This window comes from Trachypithecus francoisi, unplaced genomic scaffold (genome assembly GCF_009764315.1).
Source record: "Trachypithecus francoisi isolate TF-2019V2 unplaced genomic scaffold, Tfra_2.0 Lachesis_group0, whole genome shotgun sequence".
Classification (NCBI taxonomy): Eukaryota; Metazoa; Chordata; class Mammalia; order Primates; family Cercopithecidae; genus Trachypithecus; species Trachypithecus francoisi.
The window spans coordinates 2,927,071-2,946,002 of record NW_022681453.1 but is presented as its reverse complement, the minus strand read 5'-3'; the positions used below and the strand labels follow the sequence as shown (position 1 = coordinate 2,946,002).

The window sequence follows — 18,932 nt, the reverse complement described above, 5'->3', positions numbered from 1 at the left end:
CCCAGCCAACTTTTATATTTTTAGTAGAGATGGGGGTTTCACCATGCTGGCCAGGCTGGTCTCAAACTCCTGACCTCAACTGATCTCCTGGCCTCGGCCTCCCAAACTGCTGGGATTACAGGCATAAGCCACCGCACCCAGCCCCCTATTTCTTTAAAATAGTTTTGCCTTTCTAATGAGCTTATAAAGTTCTTAAAAAGAAAGAATTATACTACATGCTAGTTCCTCAACACACGGCACAGTGCTTAGCATAAGTGGAAATTAAAAAAACCAGAAAAACGAAAAAAACAAACACTTAGAAAGAGTCTTAACCCAGTCTTAAACCTTCTCAAACAAGGCTTCATGAGATCAAGGGTCAAAATTTAATTTAAAAAATTTTTTTTTTACATTTCACTGAGGATATTTTAAAAGAGAAATAGCCTTTATTCTCTACATAATGGTGAATAATACAATTTTTACAAAATATAATATAAAACCAGCTTGGTGCCACTGTCTTGATTTGTACTAAGAAGCCTGCAATTTTACTCACAGTTGCTTTGCAATACCAGTGTAAACGTTAACACCATGAAAAAAAGGCAAATAAAGTCTTAGAATTATTATGAAAACCAGTTTGCTCTTGCATACCCATGAAATTGCCTTGGAATCTCCCAGTGATCCACAGATCATACTCTGAAAACCTCTTAGAGTAGACTGGGCTTTAATTTTCTTGCAGATTGCATGTTGATTAGAACTGCCCCAAACTATCAAATATTCAGCTCTGACAATGGTGAGCATAATCAATTTCTTAATCATTCTTCCTAAAAACATTAATTTGCTATTTTGACAAATGAATGGTTCTGTGATTTTTCTGCCTACATAAAGAATTCCTCTCTAAGAAGTTCCTTTACCTCTGGTATACAATACTGTAATTTTATAATTTCCCTATCAGTTCTAAGTTATTTAAGATGGATAAACAAATACTGGAAAAGTCTAATAAATATAAAACAGATTCGTGCAGCACTGGATAAGGTATTGGATGGACCTATAAACTTTTGCTAGTTTCAAATTCTGTAACTAGGATCAATTTCTTACTTGTCTCTTTCCTACTGATAAACTCAAAATAGGGTGTTATTCTTATATTCATAAATACACAAAGCAACCACTAAATTGCATTATGATACAACCATGTCTTCCCTAACCTATTTATTAATACAAAGGTCTCAGTAATAGATTTTTCTGCTTCTTCCCTTAAAGTATGAGAGAGCACAGGTTTCACAATGGAAATGTACAAAACAGGCAGGGTACGGTGGTTCATGCCTGTAATCCCAGCACTTTGGGAGGCTGAGGCGGGTGGATCACGAGGTCAGGAGTTCAAGACCAGCCTGGTCAAGATGGTGAAACCCCATCTCTACTAAGACAAAAATTAGCCGGGCATGGTGGCGGGCGCCAGTAATCCCAGCTACTCGGGAGGCTGAGGCAGAGAACTGCTTGAACCTGGGAGGCAGAGGTTGCAGTGAGCGAGATTGCACCACTGGACTCCAGCCTGAGTGACAGAGCAAGACTCCATTTCCAAAAAAAAAAAAAAAAAAAAGAATGTTCAAACAACTTGGTACTTCCTACCTGGAAAGACACTGGGAGTGTATGATGCAGTCATTAATCTCTTTTTTTGAGATGGAGTTGCGATTCTACTGCCTCAGCCTCCCGAGTATCTGGAATTACAGGTGACCGCCAACACGCTCAGCTAATTTTTGTATTTTTAGTAGAGATGGGGTTTCACTATGTTGGCCAGACTGGTCTCGAACTCCTGACCTCATGATCCGCCCGCCTCGGCCTCCCAAAGTGCTAGGATTACAGGCGTGAGCCACCGTGCCCAGCCGTCATTAATCTTAATCTACATCTACTTGTCTATGTACACTGACATAGTAAGATTATAATTCTGGATTTATTGTTTGATCAATATGAGGACTGTGAGAAGAATTAGATACCTGGTAAGGACCTGAAGAATCTGACTTTATAAAATTAAACCTATTCATTAGTAAAAGGTAAAGCTTTACAAATGTTTTTCTTTTACTCTATGGCATTAATTTGTTAAATCAACTTTCCCTGGCATCTGTATGCATTATGTACATTAAAGCTTCAGTGTACACACTTTCAACTAAAAATAAAAAAGTGTGAGTTAAAAAAACTGTCACCAATTTTAATACTCTAAACCAGATAATTAAAAAAATAAATAAATTTAGTTGATCTATTACTATTTACTATTGTTTGTCATCAAAGTTAAATTTGATTAACAGGGTCTACTCCATAGTAAAAATTCAAAATAGAACCCCTGTGTAAGTTATAAAATCTAAACATGTCTTCAAAATTTAACTTACCTAGCAGCTTGAACTGCACTTAACTGAATTCCTTGGTTATCACTTGAAGCATTCTATAAAAAAAAATAATTTATGATGTAAATATATAATAATTAGCTGCTGAGGATAAGAAATACAAATGAAGAGAGAGTAAAAAATCCAACTTACTTGAACAATAGCTTCTAGAGAGGTATTTTGCTGGGAAAAAAGTTAAAGAGAAAACTCAGTTAAAAAGTCATCTTAAAATTCTTTATTAATGTTAAATCTTTCACTGGTACTTTTACTTTACCAGAATAACAATAACAATAACTTACCACTCTATAATCACCATCTATATCAGAGTCTTCACAGATATCTTCATGTGGTACATTCCTTCTCTTTAAGAGATGTTCATCTCTTTTATTCTTAAAAAAAAAAAAAAAAAAAAAGAAAAAAATCAAAGAATTTGAGTTAAAAAAAACCTGAATACTTTCATACAAAGCTCAGGCAATCCTGTGCCTACAAAGTGAAATATGAAGTGCCTTTTAAAAGTAAAATTCAAATGTAAAAAATTAAACCAAATTGTGAATTAACCACTCACACAAAACTAATTTGAGTCCCAATTCCCAAATATTACATTTTTAATGAACCGTGAACTATGTAAAAACAAACAAAACAAAAAGTTTGACTAAAAAATATAGTGTACAGTTTAAGCCAGAACCAAACACAAATATTTATTTAAAAGTACTAAACCATTTTACACATGATCTGGGAGCTCCTCTTTATCACCTAAAAGCAAAGTCAAAGCAGAAGTTGGGCAGTTCAAAGTTAGACAAAAACCAACAATGTCTTACAAAAATCAAGGGCCATTTCAACTTCACTTAAAATGCTGGGAGCAAATTTATAAATATAATCTCAACTATAATACTTAAAAGTTGAAGAAGTTTGCAACAAATTCTTTTCAGGGCCTTACGACTACCCATTAATAGCAGAACTATTTAATGCAACTGTATCTCAATGACTTATACTTTTAAGCTCTTTATATCTGTTTTTGCACAATGATAAAGTTACAAGGTGTACCCTTTCAACTTCAAAAGTTTGTCAAATTCAGTCAAAATCTCTCCTTTTTCTCAAGAAAAATGCTTAGCAGTTGAGATTTTAAAAAGTTTAACTAAATTTAGTAAATAAAATTTAGTTATACAATAGGTTATACATTTTACATAAAAACAAAATATATATTTGGCATCTTGTATACAATGCTCTAATGTTGTTAGAATTATGCTTAGAAGTACCCAATATTAATCAGACTCACCTTCCTTAATTCAACTACAACTTCATTTCGTTGTCTTCTCATAGTCTACAAAAAAATTAAAGGAAAATATTTTAAAAATCACCTCAAATTCCATTATCCAGAGAAAACCACTATTAACATTTCAATATACACCTCTGATATTTTCTTCTAGCCATATGGATATAAAGTCAAATCTTATAATAAAAATCATACTATGTAAATGATTTTCAATCTTCATTTCCCATTCATATTGCAAAACATGAAAAATCTCTTTGAAATTATTAATAGATCTATAATATTGGCTATATCATAATTTTAAAAACTACAACATAAGGTTAATAAAAACACAGAGGTACAAAGAATAAAAGAGCCCATAATCTCACCCCTCATATGAACCAATGATATTACAAAAAATAACACACGTACAAGATTAGTAAATTCAACTGCTTTAAAAAAAAAAAAATAAAGCCAAAAAAAAGCCAAAGGAGCCCTCCTGCTCACCCACAATTTCCTTCTCTCATAGGAAACACTTAGATTTACCACGATTCTGACACACGTCTATCTAATCCTGTTCTTTACCTTGTTTTGGTTTACTTTGTTTATAGACCTTAGAGATATTCCATGGTGGTGTATAAAGACCTATTTCATTATTTTTCATGGCCACACAATTATTCTATGACACACAGTGGCCATTCTTTTATTTTCAAATATATTTTTCTCATTTTTAAAATTACTTACTATAGGGATGTGTGCTCACTGTAAAACATTCAAATGTTCAGAAACAATATAAGTTCAATCTGTTTTCACATACAGGTTCACCTTATTCTTTCTAATGACTGTGTATTATGTAGCGGTAACAATTGAGTCATATTAGATGTCTAATAAATATCACAAACCTAAATCCAAAACCGAACTTCTGATCTTTAACATACTCCACCCGCCATCTCAGCAAATGGTAATTCCATCCTCGCAGCTGCAAAGACCAAAAAACCTTGGAGCCATCCTTGATTTTTTTTCTCTTACATTACATATTCAATCTGTTAGCAAATCCTGTTGGTTCAACCTTCAAAACATACAATCCAAACACAGATCACTGCCTCCTCTGCTACTATTCTGGGTCAACTTACCATTATCTCTCAACTAGATAACTGCAAAAGTCTCCTAACATGTAGCCCTCCTGCTCTTGCCCTCTATCTTCCTCCGGAGTCTATCATAATGACAGCAACCAGAGTAATCCTCATAGGACTCATAAGGAGTCTTAATTTTTATGTGCCATGGACTCCTCTGGCAGTCTGGTATAATCAATGGACACCTCTCAAATAGTGTTTTTAAATACACACACACACTATATATGTAGTTACAAAGGAAACTACCTTGATACATAGATGTAAAAAAAAGAGCTGTAAATATATATAAAAAAGTGTAAGTGCTTCTTTATTATCACATTAAATGGGATCTTAGCAGGTCTAATAACTACTATAATTTCAAAGTAATGATGACCATAAATGCAACAACGAGGTGATTTTTATTGGTGGTAACAAGGTCACAGGTAATTCTAATATTACTATGGTTAACTGGCTACATTAAGTGAAGGAAACATCGTTTCAGTTATAAGTTAGTGAAAATGAAGATGTAATTTCTTCTAAATTTCAGGGGCCCTCCTGAATTCTACCCACAGACTCCAAGGAAGGAAAGGTCCAAGGACTCAGTAAAAAATATTTTCTAAAAGTCAGATCATATCATCCTCCTGTTCAAAAATATCCAAAGGCTCTCACACACTCCACTTTGGACTTAAAACCCCAGTCTTTACAATGGCTTCCATCCAATCAAATCTTCCCACCTCATTCCCTCCCCAAATACCACCGTTTGGATCTTAGCTCCTACCTATCTCATTCTGCTGTACTCACACCAACTTTGCTATTTCTTGAACAAACTGGAAAGTCTCTTGTTGCAAGGCCTTAACTAATACACTATATAGTAACTTCTCAGAAGATGGTCTCCAGAGTCAAACTGCCTGGGTTCAATTTTTTTTAGCCATACTACTTACTAGCTCTTTGTACTTCAGTTTCCTTATATATAAAATTGGGATAGTAAAAACACCTTCTTCATAGGACTGCTGTTAAGGATTAAATCAGCTAAAATATGTAAAGTACTTAAACTGTCCCTGGTACACAGCAGTGTGTGTGTTAACTTATTATTATTGCTGCTGCTATTTCCTCAGTTTGGAATGCACTTCCCCTACTACCTGCAGTGCTCAGTCCCTTATCTCTATGGGAAGGCTTTTCCCTTCCTGACCATCTGCCAACTCTCCATTTGGGTACTTTCTCTTTCTCTTTCTCTCTCTCTTCCCTGCCTTATTTATCTCTATACCATTTATCACTTTCTAATATACCATGTAACTGTATTTGGTACAGATATTTTTAAAACACCAAGAGTCAACTTTAAAATAATAAAATAGACTGCAAAATGAGTAAAAATAATTAGCTAAATACTACAGTAAGTGTTAACATCTATCTCATTTAATCATTATAGCCTTATGAGGTAAGAATAAAATAATCCTTTATTTCTTTTTAAAAATAAGAAAACTGAGACTTAGAGAAGATAAATTGCTTGTCCAAAGCTGGCTAGGATTATAACCCAGACAGTCTCACACAAAGCCACTTAACCACCAAGCCATATTGTTTTCTACACTTCTCAAAGTCAGAGTTCAAGTGAACTGGAGAGCCAATCGTTCACACTAAAGGAAAAGTACTATTACCAACACAATGAGCTTTGCATAATATCACAATATGAAATCAATAAGCTATTCTAACAACAAAAAACCATGACCTATGTCTCAGGCATAGAAAATAATACCTGTAGGATGCATGACTTAAGACTGTTCAACAAATAAATAGACTTCTGAGGGATGGGGTATTTCCAGTTTAAGGAAAGTTTTTATTAGCAATCACTTCATCTAAAGTAGCAGGATTAAGGTACAATGGGCTTTAACTTCTTTTCATTAGAGCAAACTAATAAATAAATCCCAAACAACTACATACTGCATATTTACATAAACGTTTTGTTTATCCCCCAAAATTTTCTTCCATTATATTACATATTTATTAAATCTGTAGATTTACAAAAAATGTTCTTTCTTTTTTTTGAGACGGATTCTCACTTTGTCGCCCAGGCTGGAGTACAGTACAAGGATCTCAGCTCACTGCAACCTTTGCCTTCCAGGTTCAAGCAATTCTCCTGCCTCAGCCTCCAGAGTAGCTGGGACTACAGGCGCATGCCACCATGCCCGGTTAATTTTTTGTATTTTTAGTAGAGACGGGGTTTCACGGTGTTAGCCAGGCTGGTCTTGAATTCTTGACCTCGTGATCCGCCTGTCTTGGCTTCCCAAAATGCTGGGATTACAGGTGTGAGCCACTGCGCCCAGCCCGAAAAATTTTCTGTTTTTTCTTTTTACTTGATACTCATTTGTTACAACAAAATCTGGAGGTTTTTCAATAATTTGAAACTACTAATATTTATCAAAACAACTTAGCACTGTAGTAACAACGTAAGACCAGGCTATTACCACTTTCACAGAAACTTTGCAAAATAAGAGATATGACAATCCCTTTATTATACAGCAAGAGTTTCTTTTCCTCTCCAAGGTAGAGAATGAACAAACTGGTAGAGAGAAACCCTTTGCACCACAGCCTGGCAGCATTTTGCCATGTTTTTTACAGCAAACAACAGTTGTTCTTTGGGACCCCATGAAAGGGGTATATAAGACTTCTAAGCCTGTCCTTAAAGAGCAGGTTTTGTATACTACATGAAAATATATTAGTTGTGAATTCACATGACTTATACTGATGCAGTAAGCAGTGGTGTCAATTAGAATTCCAAAAAGCTGACAAACTGGCCAAAGGCTTATGTATAGGTCAAAGAGCTATATAAAGGACAAAGACTGTAAGTGGGGGAGGTTGAGGACTGCCGCTGCTATTTTCTCAGAGGAGGTGGGTCGAGTTTAGGCAGATCACTCAGATATTTTATATTTCTTTGCTTGTCAGACAGTTATAAAATTATAAATTCAGGCAAAAGAGGATAAGAAGTTGATAAAAAATTTCAAACAAGTCAAAACAGAATGCTAGTTCTATTTAAAAGGAATGCAGTTTGTGTACTTAACGAATATTTACTATGCATCCATCACTGTGTTAAGCACTAGGGATTAAACACTTTCCCTGCTTTAATGAGGTGTAGATTCTAGTATTTTCTTTCCACTTAATTGCTACTTAATTTACAATTAGTGGCTACTTGATTCCTGCTAATTTTCAAGTCAGTTTTACCAACACATGGTTTTTCTTTAAAGTCCTAAAAATTGTTAATTTAAAATATGATATAGTAATTACTGTATAATTTTGGATATTTTAAATTTTCTTGAGCAAAGTTGGGATTTAGTTAGGACTCAATCTCACTAGAGAAAAAGTTTAAATAAAATTCTTTCTAACAATACAAAGATAAGAAATATAATGCCTTGTTTTTATTTCACCCAGTCTGACTTTCACTGATACCTTAGGAAGGTTAATACTTAGGTAACAGCACTACAAAAAGAAAATAAGAATTAAAATATTTATACAGGCATGAGAGATCTTCTGTGTCGTAACTAGGATATATTCTAAAACTGAATTGTGATAATGGTTGCACAACTACGAAAATTTACTAAATATCATTGAATTCTGCACTTAAAATTGGTGAATTTTATGATAGGTAATAAAGTGGTTTTTAAAAGTTATACACACACACACCTTCCCTCCCCAACATGAGTTAACAGTAAGTATATTACTAATTTAGAGCCTTCTGGAAAGCATTCACTCAAACATTTATTAATCACCGATTTGCCAAGCATTAGAAATACAAAGATGGACCAGACACTGCATATCTATGCCCTAAAGGAGGTGGCACTCTTATGATACAGAAATATAATTTAGTAAAATAGTAATAAGGCCCAAACTTAGCAAATAGCAAGTGCCAAACACCATTCTAAACATGTTACTTGAATGTACTTATTTAATACATGTATTAATAATATGCACACAAGGTGCTCTGACAGTAAAGAGGGTAATTACTAAAAGTAACATAGAAGCTTAATTTTCAAGACTGAACGGCAATCCATTTAGAGAAAGGCATTCCAGGTAGAAAATACAGCATGTACAAAAAGAAGAACCATGAAAGATGGCATGTGTGGAATCTGCTGAAGAATACCAGAAGCCAGAAATAAACAGGTAGGCAAGGAGACAAATCAATCACATAACATAAAGCTAAGCTACACTTTCCAGAGAAAAGTGAGTTACTGGTGATTTCAACCCAAATTATCATCACAACCCAAACACATTTGGTAGGTAAAACAGTTGTTCAACCCGATTACATGGCGAACCAAAAGTTAAAATAGCATAACTAGAAAAGTGTGTTTTTCTATTTCTTGTTTTTCTCTCTCTGCAGCAGCAGCCATCATGGTGCTTAATCATGCCTTTGTCAAATAGTATTTATGTTGGCAAACTGCATGTAATTTGCAAATAAATTACATTATGACAATAAAAGGGAAATTTTAAATGCCTAACACTGTTAAATGCTTGCTCAAGTGGGTCAATCATTAATACCTCCTAAGGATAAAAACCCATATTAAAATCCTTCATTTTGGCCGGGCGTGGTGGCTCAAGCCTGTAATCCCAGCACTTTGGGAGGCCGAGACGGGCGGATCACGAGGTCAGGAGATCGAGACCATCCTGGCTAACACGGTGAAACCCTGTCTCTACTAAAAAATACAAAAAACTAGCCGGGCAAGGTGGCGGCGCCTGTAGTCCCAGCTACTGGGGAGGCTGAGGCAGGAGAATGGCGTAAACCCGGGAGGCGGAGCTTGCAGTGAGCTGAGATCCGGCCACTGTACTCCAGCCTGGGCGACAGAGCGAGACTCCGTCTCAAAAAAAACAAAAAACAAAACAAAACAAAAAAATCCTTCATTTAGAAAAGTTCATTTAAGAAGTAAGTTTAGTTCAAATTTTCAATCTGTAGATTTATTTCTCAGAGGTAGCACTTATTAATACTAGTATTGAAGGAGTATTGAAGGCCTGAAGTTCTACTAGAGATGAGCAAAAGCGTTCCCAAGCAGAATCAAGTTATCTCTTCAAGAAGTGATAAGATTAATGGACACTGAGCATAAGTGAAGAAGAGTTTGAAAATACATTGAGTGTAGGAGGCCAGACTTAATCTAGGCAAGCTATTGGAGCAATATTAAGAACTAATTCTAGTCTATAGATACCATACTTTAAAATGATCCATATCTAAACTGTAAGCATTGAAAATTTATTAGTACATAAATATAATTTTTTAAAATTGCCAAAATGTAAGAAACTGTTAGGTGTTAACTCCAAAGAATGGAATTAGAGTTGCACTATCTCTTCAACATTCAAACAATAGGAACATGTATTAAATTAAAAAGTTATACATATCTATTTGGAAAAGTTACAAAATAAAGAAGGAAAAAATCTGAATTCCCAGAGTTCTCTATATTCATCTATCTTTTGCAAGAGATGACATATGATAGAAGAGAAAATAAATGCATACATCTCCCAAGATGGTTTCCTAGTATATGGTTATACTACTCTACTAGCATATGGCTACTAGTCCCAGTTCTACCTTTAATGAAATCATAGGCAAGTCATGACCTTTATGGGTATTAATTCCTTCACTTGTAAAGATAATTCGATAGATCCCTAAGATCTTTTACGCCTCAAAAACTGTATCTTTTTTTTTTTCCTGAGACAGAATCTCACTCTGTCGCCCAGGCTGGAGTGCAGTGGTGCAACCTCGGCTCACTGTAACCTCAGCCTGCTGGGTTCAAGTCATCCTCCTGCCTGGAGTATCTGGGACTACAAGTGTGCACCACCAAGTATGGCTAATTTTTGTATTTTTGGCAGAGACAGGGTTTCACCATGTTGGTCAGGCTGGTCTCAAACTCCTGACCTCAAGTGAATCATCCACCTCGGCCTCCCAAAGTGCTAGAATTACACGTGTGAGCCACCATACCCAGCCAATTTATTCAACTTTAGAAAACAATGTCAAAAAGTATGTAATTGTCATTTGTAGTTACTATGCATGGCAATGTAGTTTCTATGCTAAGAATCATGAAAAAGTCATAACTCAAAATTATAAACAATAAAGAGCTACTTTGTGGCTCTGGTACAGTTGCTTGGTGTTTTCGTATCATGCCAAAAGGACATGTGAATCCTTGACCTTTCCTTTTCTTTTCCCCGAGATGGAGTTTTGCTCTTGCTGCCCAGGCTGGAGTGCAATGGTGCAATCTCAGCTCACTGCAACCTCCGCCTCCTGGGTTCAAGCGATTCTCTTGCCTCAGCCTCCTGAGTATCTGGGATTACAGGCGTCCGCCACCCACCACACCCAGCTAATTTTTTGTATTTTTAGTAGAGATGGGGTTTCATCCCATTGGCCAGGCTGGTCCTGAACTCCTGACCTCAGGTGATTCACCTGCCTCCCAAAGTGCTGGGATTACAGGCATAAGCCACTGTGCCCAGCCTCCTTGACCTTTCAATAGCTAGTTTTGGTAGCAGAGACAATTACCAAACTGTGTGTGTGTGTGTGTGTTCATGTATACGTGTGCACTGGCAAAGAGATGGTGTTTGACAGGGAAAGAAAAAAGTTTAGAAACGACCATAGGTTTGGTGAGACACATATAACCTCTCAGGGATGGGAAACACTGCAAGATAAACTTTCAGAATCACTTATAGAAGGCAACTGAGGACAACCTATAAATAAATCTACTCTAGTAAACAAGCACATATATGTTTTATATGAGCACAAGGGAAGGTACTCTAGGATTAATGGGTTATAAGGGAATTGATCAAATGCTACCAAGAATGATCACTTCTCTTCAAACCCCCTGCAAAGATCATGCCAGTGCACTCCAGCTTGGGTGACAGAGAAAGACTTTGTCTCAAAAAACAAAAAACTTTGAATCCTTAACAGAAGAAATAAAATTTCACCAATTGTTTGAGTGACTTGAAGAAAACTCAACTCATGGGAAAAGACACTGGGAAAAATTACCAAGGAAGAGTAAGAGAAGAAACGAGATATACCCAAATTAAGAAAGTCACTAGAACCCAAGCTTTTATATTACTACTGATCTTTTTACTGTCTCTATAGTTTTACCTTTTAAAGAATGTCAGATAGTTGGAAGTATATAGTCTTTCAGTTTGTCTTGTTTCTTTTAGCAATATGCATTTAAGATTCTCCACATCGTTTCATGGCTTAATAGCTCATTTCTTCTTAGCACTGACTAATATGCCACTGTCTGGATATACCACAATTTATCCATTTACCTACTGAAGGACATTTTAGTTGCTTCCAAGTTTTGGCAATTATGAATAAAGCTGCTCTGTGTGGACCTAAGTTTTGAACTCATTTGGGTAATTACCAAGGAGTGCTATTGCTGGGTCATATGGCATGAGTATGTTCAGTTTTATACTGCCTCTCAAAGTGATTGTACCATTTTGCCTTCCCAACCAACAATGAATCAGAGTTCCTGCTGCTCCACATCCTCACTGGCATGTGATGACGTTAGTGTTCTGGTTTTTTTGTTGTTGTTGGTGGTGGTGGTGGTGGTAAAATATACATAACAATAAAATGTACTATCTTAACCACTTTAAAATTTAGAAATTTAAGAAAAACTGTAGTAAAAAACACATAACATAAGCTTTACCATTTTAACTATTTTAAAGTGAGTTCAGTAGCATTAAGAACGTTCGTACTGTTGTGCACCGTATCTCCCAAAACTATCCTGGTCTTGCAAAAACAAAATACTACATCCATTAAACAACTCCCTATCTCCTTCCCTCTATCCCCTGGCAACCATCATTCCTCTTCCTGTTTCTACACATTTGCCTATTCTAGGTACCTTGTATAAGTGGAATTATACAGGTTTTTTTTTTTTTTTTTTTGTGACTGGCTTATTTCACTTGGCATAATGCTTATGGTTCACCATGTTGTAATGAGTCAGAATTTCCTGCCTTTTCAAGTCTAAATAATATTCTACTGTTATGTACATACACATTTTATTTATTTTATATATTAAATAACCTTTTGCTTCCACCTTTTGGATACTGCAAATGCTGCTACTATAAACTAGAGTGTACAACTATCTTAGTTACTGCTTTCAATTCATCTGGATATATACCCAGAAGTGGAACTGCTGGGTCATATAATAATTCTATTTTTCACTTTTTGGGAACCACCATTCTGCTTTTCATAGTAGCCTCCCCATTTTACATTCTCATCGATAACACACAGGATTCTGAATTCTCCACATCTTCACCAACAGTTATTTTATTTTTGTTATTTTTATAGTAGTCATCTTAACGGGTGGGAGATGGTATAGTTGTTTTGATCTACATTTCCCTAATGATTACTGATGTTGAGCATCTTTTCATGTGCTTATTGGCTATTTTGTTTATCTTCCTTAGAGAAACATCTTTTCAAGCCTTTTGAACATTTTAAAATAGGATTTTTGCTATTGTTGAGTTTTAGGAGTTCTTCATATATTCTGGATACTAATCCTTTATCAGATATATCATTTGCAAATATTTTCTCACATTCTGCAGGTTGTCTTTTCGCTCGATTGTTTCCTTGGCGGCACATCAACTTTTCAGTTTGATGTTGTTCCATTTGTCTATTTTTGCTTCTATAGCTTTGAAGCGTCTTATCCAAGAAATCAGTGCCAAGACCAAAGTTATAAAACTTTCTCTATTTTCTTCCAGTTTACCAGTTTCAGATCTTATGTTTAAGTCTTTTATCCATTTTGAGTTGATTTTTGTATATAGTACAAGGGTCCAATTTCAGTCTTTTGCATGGTGGATATCAAGTTTTCCCGGCACCATTTGTTAAAGGACTATCCTTTCTCCAATGTGTAGTCTTGGTATGTTTGTTGAAGATCATTTGCCTGAATATGCAGGGCTTTATTTCTGGGCTCTCTATTCTGTTCCACTGTTTATGTCTTTATGCCGGTACCATATTGACTTGACTACAGTAGCTCTGTAATATGTCTTTCAGTCTGGAAGCATGAGGTCTCCAGGCCTGTTCTTTCTAAAGATTGTTTTGGATATTCAGAGTCCTTGTGGCACCTTATGAATTTTAAGGCTGCTTTTCTATTTCTGTAAAAAATGCTGCTATGATTTCGATAGGGCTTGCAACGGAATATTTAGACTGCTTTGGGTATCACGGACATTTTAACAATATTAAGTTTTCCATGAACATTGGATTTTTTTTCCATTTGTGTTTATTTCTTTCAGCAATGTTTTGCATACAAGTCTTTCTTTTATTTGGTTAGGTTTATCCCTAAGGTTTTTTTTTTTTTTTTGACACTATTGGAAATGAGATTCTCTTAATTCGCTTTTCAGATTGTCCACTGTTAGTGTATAGAAACACAGCTGTTTTCTATGTTGATTTTGTATCCTGCAACTTTGCTGAATTTATTAGTTTTAATCATTTTTGTGGAATCTTCAGTGTGATTGTGCCATCTGTGAACAGAGATAATTTTACATCTTTGTTATAGATTTGGATGTCTTTCATTTCTTTTTCTTGCCCAACTGCTCAAGCTAGTGTTTTCAGTACTATGCTGAAGAGAAGTGCCAAGGGTGAGCATCCTTGCTTGTTTTGAAAGAGTCTTACTCTGTTGCCCAGGCTGCAGTGCAGTGGCAGTCACTTCAGTCTCAAAATCCTGGGCTCAAGCAATCTTCCCTCCTCAGCCTTCTGAGTAGCTGGGACTCCATGTGCACGCCAGCATGCCTGGATAGTTTTTATTTTATTTCTTCTTTGTAGAGACAGGGTCTTGCTATATTGCCCAGGCTGTTCTCGAACTCCTGGGCTCAAGTGATCTTCCCACGTAGGCCTCCTTCCAAAGCACTGGAATTATATGCATGAATCAGTACATACTGCCACTGCCTTATTTCTGATCTTACAGGAAAAGCTTTCAGTTTTTCATCACTGAATATGTTGTTTGCTGTGGGCTCTTCATATATGGCCCTTATTATGTTGAGATAATTTCCTTCTATTCCTAGTTTGAGTGTTTTTACCATGAAAGGGCACTGAACTTTGTCAAAGTTTGGCACTGAACTTATCCTCCATCAACTGGTATGATGGGGTCATTTTTGTCCTTCAGTCAGTTAATGTGGTGTATCATACTGATTTTCCTATGTTGAACCATCCTTGCACCCCAGGCATAAATTCCACTTGGTCATGGTATGTGATCCTTTTAATGTGCTAATGGATTTGGTGCACTAGTATTCTGTTAGGATTTTTGCATCCATTTTCCTCAAGGATATTGGCCTGTAGTTTTGTTTTCTTATAAGGTCTTTCTCTGGTTTTAGTATCAGGGTAGGGTTGGCATTGAGTTTGGAACTCTTCCATTTTTTGAAAGAGTCTGAGCAGGATTGGTATCAATTCTTCTTTAAATGTTTGGTATAGAATTCACCAGTGAAGCCAATGATCCTGGGCTTTTCTTTGTTGGAAGATTTTAAAATTACGGTTTCAATCTCCTTACTACTTACAGGTCTAGTCAGATTTACTACTTCACGATTCAGTATTGACAGGTTATGTGTTTTAGGAATTTATCCATTTCATCTAGGTTATCCAAGTTGTTGGCATACAAGGCCATACATATCCTTTTGCAATACTCTTTTCTCTACAAAAACATATGAAAAGTAAAAACATTGTCTTACAGGAGAAAATAACCAAATATAGGTACATAAATAACTGCTCTAAGAGTTCAGTAAAGGGAAGATTCATATGAATTGATGTGATTAGTGAAAACTTAACTGAGTTGTGGAGGTTTAAGTTCAACCTGGAAGCATAAATAAGAAATGGCAAGGTAAAGGGGAGACTACAAGGTGTTTCCAGGACAGACCCAGCAAAAGCAAATACAGAAGAAGCAGAACTGAATGTTAAACGTGAGGTGGGTTCACTAGCCTGAAGTAGAGAGTCAGAGATGAAGTTAGTTGGATGGGGGAATTATCAACTAAAAAGGTAAGAATTTGGACAAGTAATTTCACTTTTATACCTTTACTAGCATTTATGCAGCAAACACTCAAATACCTGTTAAATCAAATTGAGAGCCTGAAATGCCTAGCTAATTAAGAACTTCTCAGTGCCTCTTAGAGATAATAGGAAGCCACTGAAGGTTTCTGGGTGGAGAAGTGAAAATAGCAATGATGTTCTGGGAAATTTACCAAAGTAACTGCATTCTAATGGTTCTCATCTGGGGTGAGTTTGCCACACAAGGGATATTTGGCAATTTCTGAAGACTATTCTTGGTTGTCACAACTAGGAGGGTGGGATGTGCTACTGACATCTAGTAAGTAGAGGCCACAGATGATGCTAAACATCCGACAGTGCACAGGACACTCCCCCACCCCCAACAAATTATCTGGCCCAAAACGTCAATAGTGCCAAGGATGAAAACCTTTGCTGTATTCTAACATGAGTTCCTCTCATGAGAATTCAAATTAAGTTCAAATATGTTTGAAAAAATGTACACATGAAAAAGGAAACAATCCAAAAGACTAACAGCAGTGAGAATATGAAAGATTATTTTAATTTTTCCAAAAATTGTTTTTAAAATGATCATGCATTACTTCTATCAAGAGAAAAAAATAATTGATCTAAAAATTCTGACTTCATCACTACGCAGTCTATACATGTAACAAAACTGCACTTGTACTCCATAAATTTATATAAGAATACATAAGATAACCTTAAAAATAAAAATTCTAATTTAGTTACTAATTCTAATCAGAGTACGCTCCTGTTTTCTTTTAAAACATTTTTCATTTAATTCTCTCAAATATTTACTTAAATGCTGACTATATACCAGGCTCTGTGATGAGACTTAAGAATATAGTGGTATACAAAATAGATTAAGTTTCAGGGAGCTTATAGTCTGATGGGAGAAACTAACATTGAGTAAACACACAAATTATCATCAGTGCTCTTAAGGAAAACAAGGGGATGGCCTCTGTGAGTAAATGACTTTGAAGCTGAGATTCAAAGGATGAGAAATTCTCACAGACAGAGCAGCATGCGTGAAGGGCTGAAGAGGAAAACACCACTGATGTGTTAGTGGAATTAAAAGATGAATGAATGACAGTATAAGTAACTAACGGAGACAGTAGAATGAGAGGGAGGAGAAGTAGACAAGGACCAAATATGGTATGGCCTTGGAGGTCTCAGTAAGGAGTATGGAAGCTCAATGTGGTGAGAAGCTAATGAAGGAGGAGAGGTGAGAATTGATTTACTTTATTATTATTATTTTTAAAAAACATGCAGGTTATTTTAGGAATGGAGAAAGGCAATTGCAAAAACAAGGTAACCACTCTGGAGATGCGACAATAATGATTTGCCTCAGATTACGACAGTGAGTAGAAAGTTAACAGGAAAGAAAGAACGGAGGTGGACATTAGCTAAAGTAATGTCATATTTACAACCCTGTCTAAAAGAAACTGCTCTTTTCAGGGGTGCTCCTCAAGAAGCAGTCAAATGATGTTACTTCTCATGTGATACTCCCATACTCCTCACACCACAGAAGACTGGTAGTGGGAGTTGGGAAGAAAGCACCTGACTCGGGAAAAGCCAATCCATAAACAGGCCAGCAGTAAAAACAATCTGCTTCAGCTTGGGCACAGCTTATTAGCTCAGTCAGATTATCTATCTTAGTAATTTAACATAGAATTACGTAAAGATTAAGACAGCAGCTAGGGAAAATAAAACCTAGTAGCTGACTTAGCAGCTGGCAGAGCAGAACTCTGAAGATCCATGAACACCTACCATCAAGACAATCCTACCTGACATGTCTTGGATAATATGAGAACTGGTCCCTGAACTTTCCTAACATCCCATCCTACTTGACCTAGTCTGAATAAGGATGTGTTCCTTGCATTCTTAAAAGCCTAATTCAAAACAAGTCCCCACTAAGATAGGATTGTAATTCTACAGATGCAGAAATGGAGGCTGAAAAAAATTATTATTAAACTTTCCTAATGGCAAATAGCTAAAGAGATACAATCCTAGGTGTTCCCATGTTAAAAACTAAGCTTTTGCATAAATCTCAAGGAGATATCAGACACAAAACATTTAGGCTTTTCTTTCTCTTCAAAATTAAGGTATAGTACTCACTGTAAATTTGAGTTTAGGAAAGAAACATAAGGAATCTAGCTCATACTGACTGAATATACCCATAGTGTTAGCTTAAGGCTGACTGATAGATCTTAGAGATTTGGACCTGTTAGAATGTAAACTTCATGAGAATAGGAACTCAGCAGAACCTCCAATAGAACCTCCAATACAGATGCTGAATAAATACTTGTTTAACAAATGAATTCAATACAAGGAAGAGTAGAAGGGAAAGTCAGTGAAAAAGAGCTGCTTAGAGTTCAACTGTGACCCCCAAACAGTGGAAAGTTTCACAACTCCCACTCATCTCTTACGTTTTCTATTGTATTGTATATTTCTAATATTTTAAATATTAATATAACATCTTTATTGAGATATAATTCACATACCATATAGTTCACCCATTTAAAGTATACAATTCAGTTATTTTAGTACATTCACAAAGTTGTGCATTGATCACCACCATCTTACTCCACATGACTTTCAACATCACAAAAATCAGCCCCACACCCACTAGCAATCATTCCCCCTTTTCCCTCTGTCCCAACTCCTGGCAACCACTAATTTATTTTCTGTCTCTATGGACTTGACTATCCTGGACATTTCATATTGTGATACTGTTAAATATTTGGTCTTCATCCCATTTCCAGATATACAACTTCTAAAATCCTTAAAATCTATGCAGTGATGAGTGTCTTTTGAAGGCTAATGAGATGACTGGTGCCTGGAGGGCCCTAGATAGTTTCAGGATGAGGGCTGATCACTGGAAAGACCAAGACATGACTGGAAAATTGGCACTTTCAGCGCCACCCTCCAACCTCTGGGGAGGGAAAAGGGGCTGAAGGTTAAGCTGATGACCAGTTGTTAATGATTTAATCAACCATGCCCACACAATGAAGTTTCCATAAAAACTCAAAATAATTGGGTTCTGATAGCTCAACACATGCTGTTGCCTAGACAGCATGAAAACTCAGTGCCCCTTCCTGCATACCACATCTGACTGTTCATCTATATCCTTTGTAATATCGTTTATTAAAAAAAAAAAAAAATCAGTAAACATAAGGAAAGTGTTTCCCTGAGTTCTGTGAGCCATTCTAGCAAGATAATTGAACCCAAGGAGCAGG

The 18,932-nt window shown here is 36.0% G+C and overlaps 1 protein-coding gene across 2 annotated transcripts in view; it reads right to left on the bottom strand.

Annotated features, from left to right (window-relative positions):
• Positions 1–18,932, bottom strand: part of KPNA4 (karyopherin subunit alpha 4) — a 66,824-nt gene that overhangs the window by 37,377 nt on the left and 10,515 nt on the right. Inside the window, exons 1-5 of one of the 2 annotated variants that reach the window (XM_033202731.1) lie at positions 4,500–4,524; positions 3,625–3,669; positions 2,648–2,737; positions 2,502–2,531; positions 2,355–2,407 (exon numbers count right to left, since the gene is read on the bottom strand). In XM_033202731.1, coding sequence (XP_033058622.1) covers positions 2,355–2,407; positions 2,502–2,531; positions 2,648–2,737; positions 3,625–3,666 — 215 coding nt within the window. In that variant the 5' untranslated portion in view covers positions 3,667–3,669; positions 4,500–4,524. Of the gene's footprint in view, positions 1–2,354; positions 2,408–2,501; positions 2,532–2,647; positions 2,738–3,624; positions 3,670–4,499; positions 4,525–18,932 lie in introns of those variants that run through there. The other variant, XM_033202722.1, reaches the window with a different exon arrangement.